This window comes from Pimephales promelas, chromosome 20 (genome assembly GCF_988280905.1).
Source record: "Pimephales promelas chromosome 20, fPimPro1.hap1.1, whole genome shotgun sequence".
In the NCBI taxonomy this organism is placed as follows: domain Eukaryota; kingdom Metazoa; phylum Chordata; class Actinopteri; order Cypriniformes; family Leuciscidae; genus Pimephales; species Pimephales promelas.
The window spans coordinates 17,388,551-17,408,134 of NC_142788.1; the positions used below are offsets into that span (position 1 = coordinate 17,388,551).

Sequence of the window (19,584 nt, forward strand, 5' to 3'; positions counted from 1 at the left end):
AAATATTATTAATATTATTATAATTATATTATAAAAATATTGTTATTAATAATACAACATTAACTAATATAGCATAATAACAATATTAACAGTATCAATAATATTATTATAAAAGTGTCGAGCAAACAAAGAGGCCTTACAAAGTGACTTTACGGTAACACACTTAACAAGTCAGTCGTAAGAGATCATATTCCGTAGGTTTCTTTTAAAATGTTCCAATACTTATTTTTATTTCTCCTTACTTTTTTTCTTTAGACTTCACAAACAAATACATCCAAAGATACACATTAAACACTATTTGGAAACACTGTTTGTTGACACCATTTCGACCCCTAGTTTCTCCAAGCTTTTCTTCTGTTTTGTTTTGATTCCAGCATTATTATTTGTCCCCAAACCTCCCTTTCATCCTTTCTCTATTTCTTATAGTTTCCGAACTGAATGGCCAATCGGTCACCAACGCAGCGGAAGGTGGCAGGCTGCACCTCCCAGTAGTTAACCGGGTTTCCAAAGAGGCTGATGCCATTGTAGAAGCTCCTCTTCACACTAAAACCTTGAGGGCAGAAGTCATTAATGCCCACTTGACTAATGTTGTTTGAATGAAGGTAGACCACCTGAAAAAGAAGTCAAAAAATCAATGATCGTGCATGAGCGAATGGAGCACTTTTCGTTCATCAGCTTGATATCTCGCACCTGCAGGTACTTCATGTCTGGCAGGCCCCTCGGGACGCGGGTCAGACGGTTGTTTTCCAAATGCAGCTCCCTCAGATTAGAGACGTATGATAGGCTGCCATTCTCAATCATGCGGATATGGTTAAAACCCAGACCCAATCTGGCAAACAACGACAAGCGCAACCATGAATAAGCTAGAGACAATAGATGGGCCACACTCATTGAGACAGACCTCTAGTGAGGTGGAAACACAATAGACTGGAAATACTGTGAACAGGCACTGCAGCCCTGCAGGACAAACTGCACTATAAAAATCTAGCACATGCAGGATTTTGGAGCAAAACATTTTTTGTGTGTGCCGCCAAGATCACGATTAGCATAGTTTAGAAAATTGCACTTTTTCTTTTTTTATTTTTTTTTTATTTGCTTTTCAATTTTAATTTTGTTTGAATTTGTTTTAATGTAATACTGACACTAAAACTATAGAAACCTATAGGGTCATCCATTTTGGGTGATCTATACAGATATTGTCACACCCCTAAAAAATACCATAAAAAAATATTGCTCAATGTTAGTTAATGTATTAACTGATGTCAACCAAATTGAGCTTCCTGTAAAGTGTTAGTAAAAAAATATTGTTTAATTGCTCATTTTTATCAGCATAATACTTTGTTAACAACAATAAACTTGCACACTCCTGAGATAACTCAAATTAAATTGGCATTCGTGATTTTTGTGAAATTTAAAGGATTATACTTAGTACAAAGTTAAATTACTCAAGCGTGAAATGTTTCAGAAAAGATAAAGAATTTTAACATAATACATTTTCAGGGGGCTGAGAAGACAAACAAATGGTCTGACTGCCAACAAGTTTAAACATTTGTGTATTTTGTGTAAAAAGGTATAATCAATGAACTTTGTTTCTACAAATTAAAATTGTGATAAGCATTGTTTGTTTTATATATATATATATATATATATATATATATATATATATATATATATATAAAACAAACATATGTTTTGTAAAAATCTTTTTTTTAATTTTCACATCCATCAGATTTCATTCACCAGGTGGCGCTGTTGCTTTACAGAAAGCCCACAGGCCGAGAGAAGGCAAATTGTATGTTGGAGTGCTGGAGAGTCATGAGACGGTTCACCTGTACAGGTGTTTATAGCGGCTCAGGTCCTCCAGTTCAATGGCTTGGATCTGGTTATTGTCCAAATGGAGCTCATGAAGACTTTCAGGGAGGTCTGGGAGGAGAGAGACACATCATTATATTATTGGAAGTCGGACCACGTCTCTGATCTTAACATTACATTAAAACTTGTGCAAATTGTGATTTATTGCCAAGGATATTACTAAAGCTCATTCAAGTGAGGAACTGCACAAAGAAGAGTATTATCCAAATGTTCTTTTTTGAAAATGAATATGTGACGACTATCGTTTGACAAGCGTTCACTCTTTAATGACTTGACTAATGGTGACTAATGACTAATTCTAATTACCTTTTGGTATTCCAGTGAGTTTGGCCTCAGAGATGCGCAGGTAGTTGAGTTTCAGCCCTTTGAAAGCACCAGGCTCAAAGCCGCTGTTCTGAATAGGGTTTCCACCCATCTCTATAAGAAGCATTCAACATCAGAAAGAATATCCCATCACAAAAACCAGCAGGCTCCATCTAAAAAAGGAAATGGTTTGGTCAGACTGTAACCTCTATACCACATAATGGCGAGCGCGCATACAAACCAATGCAGTTCATGCTGCCCAGACCAGAGAACGTTCCTTCTGCAACCTTCTTAATCCGATTCTCATGAATCCGCAGCTCCACCAGGGATGGGGGAAGGTTCTTGGGTACCACCGTCAGGAGGTTCCGGGAAAAATAAAGCTTTTTTAAGTGTCGGAGGGGTGTGAAGGCTTGTGGGTGGACTTTGGAGATCTTGTTGTTGACCAGTGACAGAGCCTGACAGGAGACAGGAAGAGGTCAGCATTTGGTTCATGGAAACTCATGAAGACATGATTAATAATAGCTTGACCATGATCTTTAAATATGTACACAAAATCTAATGACTTATAAATGATGATATAACTGTCTTGATCTTTTTTCTTCTTCTTTTTTCCTTTTTACAGGCCATGTCAAATATTGTGTTTGGTGAGAGAGGCTGAATAAATATTAGGGATAAATATTGGGGATAATATGAGTTCTAAGAAGGGAACTAAAACATTCAGTTTGGCACCAGCGTGTGTTTCCAGAACTACAGGAACATTCTTCTTCAGCGACTTGAACTGTATGAATATCCTGTCAGGCTGTTTTGCAGTTTGAGTGCCAAACGTAAAGTAATGCGTGCTGTGAACGACAGACCGATTTTTCAAGAGTTAGCCGAAACTTTGTTTTTTATGTAAAATCTGTAAAATAAAAATCTTAAAAACTGATGTTAAAATATAATCTAAATGTACTTCAGTATTACAGTAAATAGTGACATATGGACCTGGATGCGCAGCATTAGCCAATGGCGATAAAAACAAAAACAAAGAATCAAGCTGTGAAACTGGTGTGCATCAGTGTACAGCTTAAGAAACCACCCATGATGTTGTTGAGTTTTTACAAACATAAGGATCCATGTCAGGTCATTTTTTCAAAACAAAACTCTCCACACAATTCTCTTATGCAAATTTCAGCTTGGCACAGCAGTATTTTTCACATTCAAAATGGGCTAAATGTACCAAAACATGTATATAAATAATGAATCGAGTCATTCTTCTATAACACTAGCAAACAGAGAATTGATGATAATGAAATTAAAGTCTTCCACCTATGTAGGTGTTCAGCAACATCTTATTGTTTTAATAGTATTTTTTAGATTTAATATAAATATGGAAGTAATATGTAGAAATATATCACATTGCTGTCAATCACCCCTTCTGAGAGGTGGTTGAGGGCCTCGTCATAGAGGAGGGCTCATGCCTCACCAGAGAGGTGGTCATAGGCCTCGTTTGAGAGGTATGGGCACAGACCAGCACATGAAACTTTCCACAATGAGAACCGGTAAGTCAGAATGCACTGAACATTAGGCTATGTCCAATTGTCACAAGTTTCTATACAGCATAGCAATGTGAGCAAAACAGAGTGTGTTGTGAAACCTGCATAAACCTGCATAATGAAACCTGCATATTTAATGATTGTACTAACAACTACACAGTGAAACTGGGTGTCGTGTGTGGGTGATATAAATGAATATTCCTATGATATTTCATAATAAATGAGTTATTTGAACTAATAATTATGTGAGTGCAAGGCTTCTTTAAACAAATAAATGCACAATGCTAAGTTATGAACATAAGCTTTGAGCCTGTGTTACAAGTAATGACTGGTGTGAGTTATGTGTCTAGTTTTGAAAAATGACATCAAGTTTCTGAAAGTGGTCCCGAAGTGATTGGGGGGAAAAACAACAACTAAGAAACGTGTTAATTGACAGCATATTTGTGTAAAAATAACATGATTTGTGTTAATGGTATGTTCCACAACAGATGGATGTTGTGCTAATTATGTTTTGTTCACTACAGATCGGACAAAAGCATGTTAACAATTGTTAAAAACTGGAACAGGTGAAATTGGCCTGTCGTTACATAGAGATTTTGCCTAATGTTGAGAATTTTTTCTGTCCCTAAGGCCCTGTTTACACGACAACGCTCATGAGTGAAAACGTAAAACTATGTGGCTTTCGTTTACACGGCGACGGCGTTTTTGGGGCTTAAAACGCAAAAAAGTAAAACCACTCCACAGTGGAAATCTTAAAAAATGTTCCACTGTGGCGTTCCCTGGCTAAAAAACGCAAAAGTCCGCTAGACAGGGAAGGTTGTACGCAGGTGCGCGGACTTGGTGTTGTTGTGTGGCAGTGCTTCACATTGCCATCTAGCCACCTGGAGTGCATACTACATCGAATTTCTCACACTTTTGCATCACCACATGCACACAAGTTTCCCAACCATCACGCTCGTCTAAATGCAAAATACAACGCCACTTTTGCGTTTTCTCTTCAGATCGTTTCCGTGTAAACATAGCCTCAGCTGCAGTGTGCAAAGCATGTGCCACACCCCTCTTAGCCAGTTAATTTCCCTATTAACCTCTAGCTCCACCCTCCTGATCTCAAGCCAATTATGACTCTATCAGGCTTTATTAGATCCACCTGTCCCACAACATCTTCCTTCTTTTGCATCTGGATGTACTGTGTTCTCCTTTCTTTGTTTTTCCTGCGTGTGCGTAATAGACCACGTAAGTATTTAAATGTATTTTTATGACTTAAATTTGGCCTAAATGTGTTTATTTTCAGGCTTGCCATATTTCCTGTTTAGGCATGTGCTTTAGATATTTAAAGGTGTATTTGATGAGCTTATAATATGAGTAGATGGCCTCATGTATTGTTTAAATTACTTCTATTTCCTGTGAATTCAATGTAACATTGGCAGTTACCTTGTATCCAATTTGGCATTGTTTATTGGAAGCTTAAACACTGTTTTTCTGTTCTTTTGTAACAACCACACGCGCGCACTCACATAAATGCATACAGACACATACAATACCTGCATGGAAGTGAAAAAGACTTCTATTCCTGACTTTACTAGACTGGACCTGTTCTTACTGACAGCCAATTGGCTTCAAGCTAGCTATCTAAGCATTCCCCCTTTCTTGTTTTCACTAAGTTGGAAAACAATTAATTTTTTTAAAAGTAGTAAAATGCATTTTGCGGCAAAGCAATGTTGTGATCGCTTTGTGAAGTGTTTTTGAAAAAATGACCTACGCGTTGAAAAATTACTCGAGGGGAAACGTGTAATAGGCCTATTATGAATGTCCTCATTTGAATAATCTCTGCTTTTAGGAACACATCCAAGCCAAAAAGTTTTCTATTTTACTTAACAACTGGCACTTTATTTTATGTTTAGCCTCATCTATCTTTATTTCAAGTCAAAGATTTCTAACAGAGTCTTACATAGAGGTTTGTAAGTCCCTTGAAGTCGTTCTCCTTCAGTTCTGTGATACGGTTGTTCTGTAGGTCCAGGAGTTTGGTGTCTCTGGGAATATCCCTGGGCACTGCAGTCAAACCTAAACAAGATATTAACATGTTTATATGCTAGTTTAAAGCATGTAGGTTATAGAACAAACAAATCTCTGTACAGAGACAACATTTGCTCACATCTGGACTGAATTTCCCCATTATAGGGCTTTTGAGTTTTGACATCAAAATAAAAGGATTAAATAGTTGACACAAATGAAAGTGTTAACCCTTACAGCATTACAGCATGTCCTTGACAAGATATTTAGTTATAAAATAACCAGTTATTATTATTCATTTTCCATTCTGTGTCAGATTTTGGAGGTATACTGTATCTTTATATTAGTGACCGGATGATGTTTTGCCACCTCTTTAAATGTACATTTAAAACCATTTAGGTTATTTTTCCACACATGGACCACATCACAAAACTATATCTAAACTTTAACAGAACCACATCAAGAGCTCAAATTCAGCATTGTGTCAGTTTTAGCAGTGCAGTCTCCCCGTTTCTAAATCAGGCCAATGATTCATGATGATTTCCAGCAGAGCCCAATAATTTATACTAGGCTGGGTTCAACCTCTGTTCCCCTCCAGCCATTTATAATGTTCATGAAAACCACAACTGCCAGACCATCTAGCTTCTCTCAAAAGAGAAAAGTAAAATCATTAGGATATTAAGCACATTAAAGGGTTGGTTCACCCCAAAATGAAAATTCTGTCAGTAATTACTCACCCTGATGCAGTAATTACTCACACCAGCGTCAGCCAATAGTGAGCCTAGGTGTACAAAGAAGTACAAAGAAGCGTTGCGCAGTTACACTATGCAAAATCTCAAGGTCCACAGAGAAGGAAATTAATAGTTTTTTTTTTTGCGCACAAAAAGTATTTGCGTCGCTTGATAAACTTAAAGATAAAGCCACTGTAGTCACTTGGACCATTTTAAAGATGTCTTAACTTTTCTGGGCCGGCAAGTTTCAATCCCTTAGAAGGCTATGGAAGAGTGATCCAGCTCTGATTTAATCAAACATATCTTAATTTGTGTTCCGAAGATGAACAAAAGTCTTACGGGCCCTGGAACAACATGAGGGCGAGTAATTACTGACAGAATTTTCATTTTCGAGTGAACTATCCCTTTAAAGAAATACATTTTCGATTAAATAACTTAATCTCTATAGACAACATGGCCTGTTTTCAATTACCACAGAAATTAATTTTGACTTCAATGTGTTAAAAAAAGTCCTACCTTAATCAACTCAAGCATTTTCACAGAAATCTGAATGTGTTTCTCTGTGTTGGAGTGTTTAGTATGCCCATTCACATTCTAGGGAAGTGCTGTTCTCACATTATCTTAGAATTTTTTTTGTTTGTTAAAAGGTTTGCATTTGCATTCTCAACGTACACTGAACACAAACATTCCTTCAAAAGTCTCCAGTTTCTTGATACGCCACACATTATATGCTGTGATATCGGCCAACATCTTGAAGATCTTTACTGTTTTCCTTTAATGATTGTTATTCTTTTAAGGCATCTTCCCACCTGCCACTCAAACCAACAAGTGCTCTGTAACTTTAACCAACCAACCTCTGACGGACAAAATGCCAAACCCCCAGAGTAAAGCTGGGCTTCGACAGCTGCCCAGCACATCACAGCCCCCCAACCACAGCTTTACACACATCTTCAACTCGTAATAGGGACATATTTTATGATGAAGGCACATAACCACCTAAATAAATACACAATCAAGAACATCTGTTATAAATAAGCATCACCATCAATTCAATTACAGCCTACATGGCAGAATGACTTCCAGATATATGAAAGAAAATAAAGAGAGCGTAGTGGACGGATCAATGTATTATAAGGAAATCTTGATTGCAGGGGGAGGAAGCATATAAAGAACCGCCTCAAGAGAGGGCTGTATTTTTATTTTATATCAAATCCACAAGCATAAACAAAGATGCAATGACATTCGCGAAAACAAAAACACATTCTAAAGACCAAAACACATTGCATAAAACATTCATGCACATAAACAAACACAGTCAGACATGCACAAACTAAAAAAAGAATACATATAATTATAATAATAAGCTCTAAATTCCTAAGTTTTTGTTGCTTATGTCAGTTCAATGCCTGTAAATGTTCTATGAGGATCGTAACTTGGGCAAACTTGGCTGGAGATGGAGAGAGCGTGTGTATCTGTAAGTATGACTATAAGGCTACAGTGGAGCTTCAATGGATGTTGTTGGAGCCATGCTGGAAAAATACACAAACAGGCCAAATTTTGTCTGAAATTTAAGGCTTTAACCAATTTCTTGAACCTGCTGAACCCTGATCTTTTCACTTTTCCTGTTTTCCACATACTAAAAAGACAATCTCCACCACTGCTTTATGGGTGTACACACATCCATTGCATGGTGGTTGGTTGGTTTGTTTTGTTTTATACAATTTTTGTACATGTTTGTCCATCCATATTTTGTGTATTTAGATTTGCAAACTGAGCGATCCGATCACTGAAAAACATAACATTCTCTTGATTGACAAAAATTCTTACAAGGTGATGGTGAATGGTTCGTTCAATTAACAATAATGTTTCCTCTTTGATTTTAGGTCTGTTATTCCTATCCGTGGCAAAGACAACAAGAGTATCTAGAAGCAATCACACTGAAATTAAGTGGCCCCTGTCAAAATCCTACATTTTTAGGCCCAAATGACCATTTGTGTGGCTGTATTGCTAACAAGACAACACCCAAGACTATTTCTGGCCATTTTGAAATAAACAAATGCTCATCAAATACTTCCAAATCATCCTATTTTTCTCATTCTCATTCTCCCTCTCACTTTCCTTATTTTCCCTGCCTATCTCTCACATATTGTCTTCCTGTAAAACATCCTGTGTAGGTCATAAAAACAACACAGAACCCTCCTACAGTACATTTCAGTGGGAAATTGCACAGGCATTTTTCATTGTTTCCAACTCAGGCCCCAGTTTTCTTTAAGACTAATGGTGGTTTTCCACTACACAGTACCAGCTCGACTCGGCTCGACTCGGCTGTGTAAAAGTTGTACCTGTACCTGCTTTCCGGTACTTTTTTTTTAATCACCTCCGGCGAGGTTCTGAGCGAGCTAAGGCGAGCTGAGCCGGAACTAAAATGTGACGTGAAAACAATGCTGACTGCTGATTGGTCAGAGAGAATCGTCACCATTCACTGCGTCATCATTGCATGCACCAGATGGAGTATCCAGAATATCCCCGCCATTTTTAAATAGTTTGGCCAGAGATAGTTACTAAACTTACTACTATTTTTATGGCAACTCGGAAGAATAAGCCGTGGTCAAACGAAGAGGTGCAGACTTTCCTTTGTTTGGTTGCCGAAGAGAGGATCCAGCGAAAGCTTGATAGGGCGACGAGGAACGAAAGGCGTCGCTATGACGACCGGGTACTATTTGTGGCGGTACTGTCTGCAATGGAAAACGGAGCGAAAAGCGAGCCGAGGCAAAACAAGTCGAGTCGAGTCGAGCTGGTACTGTACTGGTAATGGAAAAGTGCCATAAGCTGCAACAAACTGGACATGGACAGCTATTTTTGCCTGTTTGGATGTGAACTGTCAAGCAGTGTTTATAAGATCCCACTATTATGTAATTTAAACTAATATAATAATTAAACTATCGCTCTGATGCATTTTGATGATTAATATTTAAATGACTGCAATGAATAAAGGTCCATTCACACCAAGAATTTTAACCATAAATAAAACTAAACAGTAACAATAACTATATTAGAGTCCACATCTATGGATGATAAAGCTTTGTTTATTATAAACACGCTGCAGTTATGTCCTACAGACTCTACAGCATTAAATGCTTCAGCTCTTTATGGTCAGGTAGATCTGATTTGCATCAGCTGGAAAAAAATCTTTCTGAAAGTGATTCCAATGATATTGTTCCTCTGTGTTGTTATTGTTATAACTGTTGTGACAGACAGACAGATGTGATACTCACTCAGGTCTGAGCATTGCAACACATTAAGTTGACAATGGCAACCAAAGGGGCATATAGATACATCCGGTGGCAGCTCCTCGCTAGCTGATCCCTCTTCATCTCTCATCATTACTGTCGACAGATCTCCTCCTTCTCCGTCCATAGAAAAGTCCCAGAATCCTCTCTGCTCAAAGGGTAGAGTCAGTGAAGGGGCAGTCAGGCTGCAGACACTGAGCAGCAGATGCAGGAGAGAGCGGCGGGAGAACATCGCTGAGATACAGAGACCTGTATATACACACACTGACCTGCAGGATCAGGAGAGAGAGATTTATCATTATTTATTTAAATCGAAATAAATGTTTTTATGCCCAACTGTGTTTATTGTATTTAGTGCATTATATGTTATAAACTTATTAAACAGAGCCTTTCGGGACAGATTTACTTTTGCGCTATAGCGCAAACTCTCTTTTAGCAAAAAAAATTACTGTCATGATTTAGTAATGATGTTGCAGCAAAAAAATAGCGTTGAAATTTTTTGGGCTAACCTTATTGCATATGATTTGTAGGAGTTTCCCTGTCAGATGCAAAATTTATTGGAGTATTAACTGAACCATGCAAGGTGAATTACTCAGGTTTGCACTAGTCAATTCTGCCATTATTTACTAATTTTAAATTAGTTAAATTAAATGTGTTATTTAATTTGCACATCATTAAAAGATCACATGCAGAACTTTCCACACTCATCACACTTTTTTTGGAATTGCGCTAATTTGCCCCATTTAGTAATTCTGACCCTTAATATGTTAACGACACAATTGTTAATGTTTCCTGCAGTTATTTAATACAACTCTGTCTTCTCTTCAAGTTCAACCCGTAACCCAGTTCCTTAGCTCTGTCTATAATCATTAAAGCAGTTTTCACAAAGTACATCAAAGGAACAGGATGGATTTAGGTTGTTATTTGGGGTTTTGGGAGGATATTGTAACGTTGCCATCTGAATATAAACACATCATTCAGCACAGGACATGCCCTCCCTGAGAAACACTAAAGCTTTGACATTTTTCATGAGGGCAAATTTAAACATTACTCATAAGCGCAAAAAGTGCAACTATGAGTTCATTTTTTGGTATCCTCTGCAGATTTTTTTAAAAATAAAAAAAATATATAATGTAGGGGAAGCTAAAGAGACAATCGGTGAGTCTGTGTCTAGCACATGTCTGGTCAGACAGTGTGTGGTGGTGGAAAAGGTCAAACTGGCCTTCTTAAAACATATCTTAAAACAAGCCATTCATTAGTCAGGAAGGAGGTAGGAGGGAATATTTTTGACAGTCTCTGTTTGTATGTGTGTGTGTGTGTGTGTGTGTGTGTGTGTCAAGCAGGGTGGGGAGCCACCTATGATGTAATTTCTCAATGTGTTCCAGGCTTCCAGCTGAATCCTGTGACATCATCAAATTTGGCATCTGAGATGTGGTTAAAGGTCTGGGGTCCACAAAACCCACCATAGGACCTCGCTGATACCTTAAACATGGGCCTGTAACCTGAACCGCAAACTCGATTCAGCCACATCCTGAACTTTGACACTCAATCATGCATACTCTAATACCTCACACTAAATGTGATATCTCATGGCAAAAGCACAAGCAACATAACATTACAATTATCCTTTCAATCCATCCAGCTAGGATGAAAAAGTCTCACTCCCAGTGCCATCATAGTTGATTGTCCACACAAATGAGTCTCACAAGAGTTGCTACAATACTTTAATGCAAAGTACTCCCTATACATGCTGGGAAGTAACACATGTGGATGAGCAAGAGGAGCCAGATGTCAGAGGATGTCATGTGTCCCAAGAGAGAAACTCAATGCCTTCCCATCACAATTTACTGCCACATTTATTCCCTCAATAACAAAAGTCGGGATGTGAAGATTAAAAAGGCATGAAAAGCATTCAGCCTCCCAGATACTCAGCAAATAAACAGTTTCAACAACAACAAAAATCTAAAGTTCAGTTATGTTCATTTAAATATAGATTTTGTCTTTAGTGTTATTTTTGTGTTAGCCCTAATCTTTAAGAATAATATAATATAATATATCTGAATTTTCAATACTAATTCAAGAATACCTCAACAACAAGTCAAATAATATCTGCCGTATCATTTGTCAGTTAAAGAGTAAGTCTTTAAGCCGTTGTAGAGTAGCCTCAGTTCCAATTTATGCATAGCAAACTCGCAGTAAAGACTCCCATTATCTCCGAGTTATCCCACACAAATGTTGTTCATGTGAGTCCTTTATGTCTCCCATTTCACACAGCGTCTGTGTCTTTACTGAGTAATGAGCATGGATGCTTTTGCCGTTCCCCTTGGCTACTCTTCAATCATCTTCTGTGAACATTCAAGCTTGTTGTCTAGGTCCGAGGCAACAGAGACATCTTTGAAATGGACTTACAAACCGACATTTACATTAAAAAATTTGTCACGGTGGCTGACAGTTCCCAGAGCTGACCATATGCTGATCCAAACGTTAGCTAAATATAAGTTCATCCAAGGCATTAAAGCCTAAAGCATCCAAAGAAATCCCATTATTCTTCCTGACGTGCCAACATCTATGTGTGTTCCTCTCATATCGTCTGCCCATCTTTCACTTTAAAGTCAAACACTTGGGAAAGCGACAGACGTTTTTTATGCCGCTGACCTGGAATAAAAGCAAACAGGGAATGAAATGTACCCGTTTGTAAAAATAGAAGCTAAATTATACCATGGTCCCCAAAAAAGGTCCGGTTTGGACTGGCCAGAGGAATGCGAGGAGAGGGCCGAGGTACAATTATACACAAGTCCTTGCATCCTCCACTCCATAGACGAGGTTGAAAACTATATGCATTATTTATGACCACAAGCACCATAATATGCGTAAGTATATGTGCCATTTTTATGGGACAAAATACTGTTGCGCTCAGCACTTCCACACAGCAACTCTTTAATGAGCAGCTGCTCAACAAAACAAAGTGTCTTGAGTAGGATTTCAATAGTTATGTTCGCACATCAGCAGAATATGATCGTTTTTACAGTTTGGAGTACCAAATACGGTTCTGCAGGGCTTTATACTGCGAATAAAATGTTTACAAATGAGACAAAAAGGGTCGAATTATTCAAAGCCAGTTGGTATAAATTTTGTCTGTGTCCATATATGCCATTTTGTCACGTGTGCCAGTGTTTTCTACGCCACCAAGACGCCACACAATAAAAAAGAAATAGCAATTTGCAAACAAAATGACTCCTAAGAACCAGTTTTTTTAATAAATCAAACAAATTATTCATGAAACAGCCACGAACTAACTTCTAGATGGAATTCCTTATCCATTTAGCCATTGATTTGTTCAGCGTCAATATTGATTTGCTCAATGAATCATTTTTTTTGTTTAAGACCGATTCAAAATGAACCAGAGCCATAACTGTTCATTATAATTTACTGAGATATACATATTAAAAAGTTAATATATATTTATTCACAATTTATTTTTTATTTTAATCAATGAATGGTTGTTGTTTAACATATGGTGAACATTTGTAAGGTTTCCTTTGTTTATTTGAGTGACATATTTTGTAACCATAACAATCTATTTAGCTTATTTTACAAACAGACAGAAAAAAAAATATTACAAAACAGTGTTAAACACAAGTACAATCAGATCACTAATAAATGTTAGGTAAAATGGTGTGATGGCTGTAGCAGGAAAAGTAAAAAAAAAAATAATAATGAACAAAATAAATTTTACTGTAATTTTTTTTTTGTACTTTTTTACTTTTACTGTAAAAACTGGTAAAGCAATGGATGCTGACCTCACTGATCAACTAGTAGCTTGTTGGATGAATGGGGGTCCATTGAGATGATGATTGACTTTGACCAATGCAAAACAGATATTCAGTCTGGTAGTGTCTGCTGTCAAAAGGACAATCTAAGAATTACACCTGTAAAAACGCTCGTCAATCCCATGGCTATGTGAAAACAGCTAATAAGCAAAAGCCATACATCTGAAGCCTTAAACAAAAACACACACAAACACACATTCACACACACACACATTAGCTGACACAAAGATAATCCTATCCCACGGAAATAGCCAAACACATCAGCAGACAATCCAAAGCTCATTGCACTTAAGACCCGGACATCAGTCTAAAGACACACCCCTTTCCAGCACAGTGACCTGGTACGGCCTAGACATAACAACTGCTTCTGCTGCTAATTACACAGCACAATGAGGAACGCAAACAGCTTTCACTTAAAATGTCAGTTGGTCAAAGTTACATGTACATGTTAGTCTTAGAGACTAAGAGAAAACAGGTGCAGAAGAGCAGCAGCTGATGAGCAAGTTGAAAATGAAAGTGCAAGATGAATGTGAATAGGTAATAGTCTTCTGTGCTCAAGAAGCATTTCTTATTATTATCTATGTGGAAAACAGTTGTGCTGCTTCGTATTTTAATGAAACCGGTCCATGACACATTTTTCAGGATTCTTTGACGATTAGAAAGTGATGTTTTAAAGCATATATTTGAAATAGAAATCGTTTGTAACTTTATAAAAGCGGTTACTGTCAAAAATCTTACTGATCCCAAATTGTATAAACAAATAAAACATATATTTTTGTGTCAGTAAAAAATACGCTTACATTTTTATTTAATGTTGTCTTTCCCAAAATGTATCGTTTTAAACACTCTTTTTGAAAAATGATGGCATTAGATATTTTTCAAACATTACATTTTCCAATAGTATTACGTTGCAATTTTGACCAAACCTCAGAGAATACCAAAATGTTACATTCTACAAGGCATATAAACACATTCAAAAAATAATAATTAAGCATTTAAGCTTCTATGCAGTACAAGTACAATGATGTTTTGTTTGATTTTGTTTTGAGGAATTCAATAAGTTTGCGATGTGTAATAAATTGTTTTTGCTAACCCATTACAAGACTTAAAGTGTGATATTATATCTTTAAACACTGGTAAAACAATGCCTAATAAGCTTATGAAACAATGCTGTTTCAAATGTAGACCAATACATCTTTTCTCTGCATGAAAACAATTAGTTACGGTCTAAATCTCCACCTAGTCTGGTGTTTCTGAAAAAGTCAGACAGTAATTAACTAAATGTCAAATTTTAATAATAGAGCGCACAGCAGACGCCTCTCCAGAAATGACAGAGACTGAGCAGTGCCCATACAGAGATCTCTCTGAACAACGCAGCATGTTTCCCATGATTACTGTAATAATAATAATAAAACACATTAGCCAAAAAAAGGGAATTTCCATCCGAACTGTGTGAGGCATGTGTTTATGTCTGATTTGAAAGTCTTTAAGACTCACTTGTAGAGTTAAGGCTAAAAAAAGCAAAAATACAAGGCTATGGCGTGTCTCAATGCTTTGCAATCTATAAATGGGACAAGAGATAAAACATATCATTTATTTACAGTAAGCCACAAAATAAACATTCCATAAAATAGGTATAGTGCACTTTTACAAAAGCATTTCGATTCCCATTACCCCAAAATCAAACATAGTTCACCCCTCGTGCACATTATCATGTCCATCAAAAACTTAGGAGTTAACTCTAATAAGAGTTGGCTGACATGTAGGTGTTCCTTAGAATGTCTAAACCATCTAAATAAAGTGTTACCAAACGCATTTTTCATCTTTTAGAATATGACTGGGAGCTGAATGTTAAGAGTTGAATTATGCCACTTATCTAACTAACATACCAAAGTTGGGAGGAGGAAGTTGTTCAGTTTACTGCACTAATTGTGAAAGCAGTGAACTCACATGACTCTGGTGAATCTGTGGTTTGTGACATTAGTTGGCAAGGTCATGAATAAAGAATTTCTCAATAAAAACAGCTTTGACTTATCACATGTGGTTTGATTAGGATTCCAATGACACTCTTGCTTTCAATGTTCAACAGCCAATAAAACGCTGACATCACCCAACTAAATATATGAAGATTCCCAATATAATCTGTTCTGACAAATAAAGCCAATCATCTAAATTGAGCCATTTTGTCTGTTGCATGCACACATCACATGTATAGACTCCTTTTGTCTGACACACACTTTCTCTCCTGACAAACCATTGGGTGGTTCTGGGCTCTTTGCTGGCAGGAATTAACTGCTGGCTTGACTATAATTTGTTAACTTCAGTCCCTAAAAAAGCTTCTGCCTGGCAATGTCTGTTACTGCTCTGCTTGAATGTGGTGACTGGCACAACAAAGAGTGAAGGCAGACCTGATCAACAGAGCAGCTGCTTGTTAAACGAGTTATATGGAGTGTGAAACGATATTATTTTAAAAAGATATTGGCCATTTCCACAATTAGATATATAGACAATTCTGAGAGAGGCTGAAAGAGAATTTTAGGTGGTGCTAGTGGCAATCATGGCTCCAAAGAGGAAAATTAAGTACTAACCGGGACAGATGGACGACAGACAGACAGACCGATAGACAGACCGATAGACAGATAGATAGATAGATAGATATATAGATACATAGATAGATAGATAGATAGATAGATAGATAGATAGATAGATAGATAGATAGATAGATAGATAGATAGATAGATAGATAGATAGATAGATAATAACCGTCAGACAGACTCAGAGAGCTGATTTAGTGCTTTCATCCTGCATTCAGTAAGAGTCATCAGTCACATCATCATTCAACATCTCCCAAACATCCGTCTTTCCTCTTCATCCACCCTCTTTCAGTGTTCACCGATATATTGTTTCGAACCAGTATGAATTTCCCTGTTATGTGGAACATAAAAGAAGATATTTTGAAGAATGTTTGTAACCAAACTGTTTTGGGGCACCATTGACTTTTTTTTCATAGGCTACCTACTATTTAAGTTAGTGGTGCCCCAATATTCTTCAAAATATCTTCCATTGTGTTCAACAGAAGGAATAAATTCATACAGGTTTGGAACAACTTGAGGCTGAATAAATGATGACAGAATTAACATTTTTGGTTGACGTAACCCTTTATTCACATTAGCAGAAGTTTTCTGCAAGAACTACTTTATATGAGCTGATGATGAAGCTAAACAAGAAGACAGATTGCTGAGAATTTTTTAAAAATATTTTTTTCATGACATAAAAGAACATCTAGGCTATTTTGATTAATTTTAAAGTATGAAGAGGAATTTAAAAGATAAAAAGTTTAAACTCTTTAACTACCCAAACATAATGGCATGCACCAGCCGCCGATCATAATTTAGAGCATCAATATCTTCATCACAACTCCGTGCATCTGATCTGAATAAAGAGAGAGCAACAATTTTGCACATAATACGCTACATCTAGAAAGTTTCATATTGCAAATGCATCGGTTCGTGCTTTAAGGTTCGCTAAAGCTTATAGACTAGAACATTTATAAAAGTACAAATTCAAACTATAAAAAAGGGGGAAAGGCAGATCAATCAAAATGTCCACATAACATAAAATAATTAACTAGCAAACGCTTAAATACTAGGCTACTTACCTTAATTTGGGCTGCAGTGTTTCCACACTGTAATCTCCTACCGTATTTATCTTCAGAGTTTGTTATTTGGGCTGTAAAGTATGTTCTCTTAGTCGTGACTTGTTCTCCTAGTGTTAACTATCTTAACTAACTCCAGTGGGTCATGCCTGTCTCTGTCAGTGAGGCGGAGAGCTGGACTGGTTTCCTCACGGAGGAAACAGGCGAACACGGGCGTGCGGGTTTGGGTGGGTTGGACAGTGCCAGAATTCTGCCAGCTGCTCTAGGCTACAGATGCTCACTCAGTAGTGTGTAGTGAAGGCTATATTTGCGCAACATGTATGAAACTATTTCTGACAGGTTGATTTGATGTTATTTACACGTCTTCAATGCAAGCAATCGAAGCAAACGGTTTCTTACAACGTGCATATTAAGAAAATCCCTGGCAAAAATGTCATCATATAGGCTAACCGTGATGTTTCCGCCAAAATATCATTTATTGTACCATATTATCTCAATAAATGAATGTGGGATAGGCTAGCTATTATATGATATGTAAGCTAGCCTATGAGCCTGTTCATTTTTAATTCGATTTTTTTTTTATCTCCTCGAAATGTAAAAGATGTTGATATGCAAATCAGTTAGCATGAATATAGCATAGCAGACGTTTCCTGTTTGGTGTTTTTCCATCTGTGGGCCCAGTAGCATACATTTAAGCAATATATTTAACAAAAATCGATTAGCCTACATTGTATACATTTAGTGATCATAATTGTCTCTCTAAGTAATGGGGATGTTTATTGGATAGAAGATGATGATCCGTTAGACAGATTTAACTATGAGGAATGTCTAATAGCCCACCCTACGGTGACTGAAATTCATCCAAAATGAGAGCAAAAGCAAATCTCTTTCAACAAGCTGGAGGAGGTTTAAAAAAGCAATGCAAAAAGCTTTAACCTCATAATAATATCAAAACGTCAAAGTTCTATATTATTCTGCCCTCTCAGCTATTCTCATTGTCTTTTGCAGTTTGAAACCGTTTAACAGTTACGCCCTGCAACATTTAACTTGTTTGATGATGTAGTAGTTATAGTTGCTTCATAAGTGTAGCCCTTTCTGAGGAGACTCATTAAAAAGATTAATTCAGATGCACTTTCTTTCTGCACAGAGAAAGCTGCAGGCAGGACGTTATAGTCTGCAAGAGGACATTTGTGATTGCATTCAAATGTACCCTATAACATTGGACAGTAGACAGCTACATACTACTTTTCTTCATCATGATTAATGGCCATGCACATTTAATTCATGTAATGCTGAGCCATAGAAAGTACAGTTTAGCTCATGATGATGCTGTTTCAGGTCTGTTTTCTATTTACCATTGGCAACCTGCACTGTTATTCATTTCTGCATTTAGTTAATTCTACTGCCAGCACCCACTCATAAGCTAGAGGAATGAGAACATAAACTGGTAGAGTTTCTGAAGCAGAAGAAAAAACGTTTTCCTGATGCTATAATTTGCAGTAATTATATTAAAAAGAGGTATATGTCAGCATTAAAACCTTTAATAATTGGTTAAACAGTCCTTTCTTGACAGCTGTCCTTTCATCTATTTTGCGCAGTTAGGCCTAATCTTTTCTGTAGGCTACTACAGGTCTGTGTAAACCCGAATAAACTCTAAAGTTGGAGGTAATCATCAAATTTCTGAGTTAAGAGATTCAAAGTTTAAGTAAGCAGAACTTGTAGTTTTTTATTTTATACTCATATATTTTAATTGAACTTAACTAGAAAAATTTGAGTAAGCTAATTCATACATTTAATCCCTTACTGTCACAGAGCTACCCTCAGTTCTTTGTGACCCCTTGTTAGCCCTTCCACCAAACACATAAACACAAACTTGGTTTTTAAAAGACTCTTTATTTACCTTAGTACCAGCGACATGAGAGATGGATTATCCACACAAATATATTCACAACTGTTGTGTCTCAGACTGGCCAACTGAGGACTAACCTTGAGGACATTTAAAGTTTGCTACAGACCTGGAGCAGCATACATGGTGGCGGCCATCTTGAATTGGATAAAAGACTGGCATGGATTTTTCTTACGTTTTTTATAGCCTACCTGCGCTATGTGTTGCATCATGGGAAGTGGGAGATACCAAGTATGGTGGGAATGGAAGGGGAATTGGTTGATGTTAATGTGTACTTCCTTTAATTATTTTTGAAATTTACTTATTGAAGTTTGTACTGTTATTTAAATTTGTGTGGTGAAGAAAATGGATTTACTTGATCACATAATATTTTTACTTGATATTTATTAGCTGTTCATGATCTTTATTACTTCCCAATGTGGTAATTGCTGAGAAATGGTGTATAAATTCTCACA

General features: G+C 36.9%; 1 protein-coding gene across 1 annotated transcript; it reads right to left on the bottom strand.

The window, feature by feature from the left end:
• Positions 1-199: 199 nt before the first annotated feature.
• Positions 200-17,346, bottom strand: bgnb (biglycan b). Its single transcript, XM_039652860.2, has 8 exons — positions 17,227-17,346; positions 9,724-10,007; positions 5,656-5,768; positions 2,417-2,630; positions 2,179-2,289; positions 1,830-1,923; positions 691-829; positions 200-611 (listed from the first exon to the last, which is right to left on the bottom strand). Exons 2-8 carry the CDS (start codon positions 9,968-9,970, stop codon positions 414-416), a joined length of 1,116 nt encoding a protein of 371 aa, XP_039508794.1. The 5' UTR covers positions 9,971-10,007; positions 17,227-17,346; the 3' UTR covers positions 200-413.
• Between the last annotated feature and the right edge of the window lie 2,238 nt (positions 17,347-19,584).

Excerpts from the sequence above, each read along its gene's own strand:
- bgnb (XM_039652860.2), bottom strand. The coding sequence starts at position 9,970 with ATGTTCTCCCGCCGCTCTCTCCTGCATCTGCTGCTCAGTGTCTGCAGC. Across the intron at positions 2,631-5,655 it reads AGGGACTTACAAACCTCTAT|GCTCTGTCACTGGTCAACAA; the intron begins GTAAGACTCTGT and ends GTCTCCTGTCAG. Across the intron at positions 1,924-2,178 it reads ACTCACTGGAATACCAAAAG|ACCTCCCTGAAAGTCTTCAT; the intron begins GTAATTAGAATT and ends CTCTCCTCCCAG.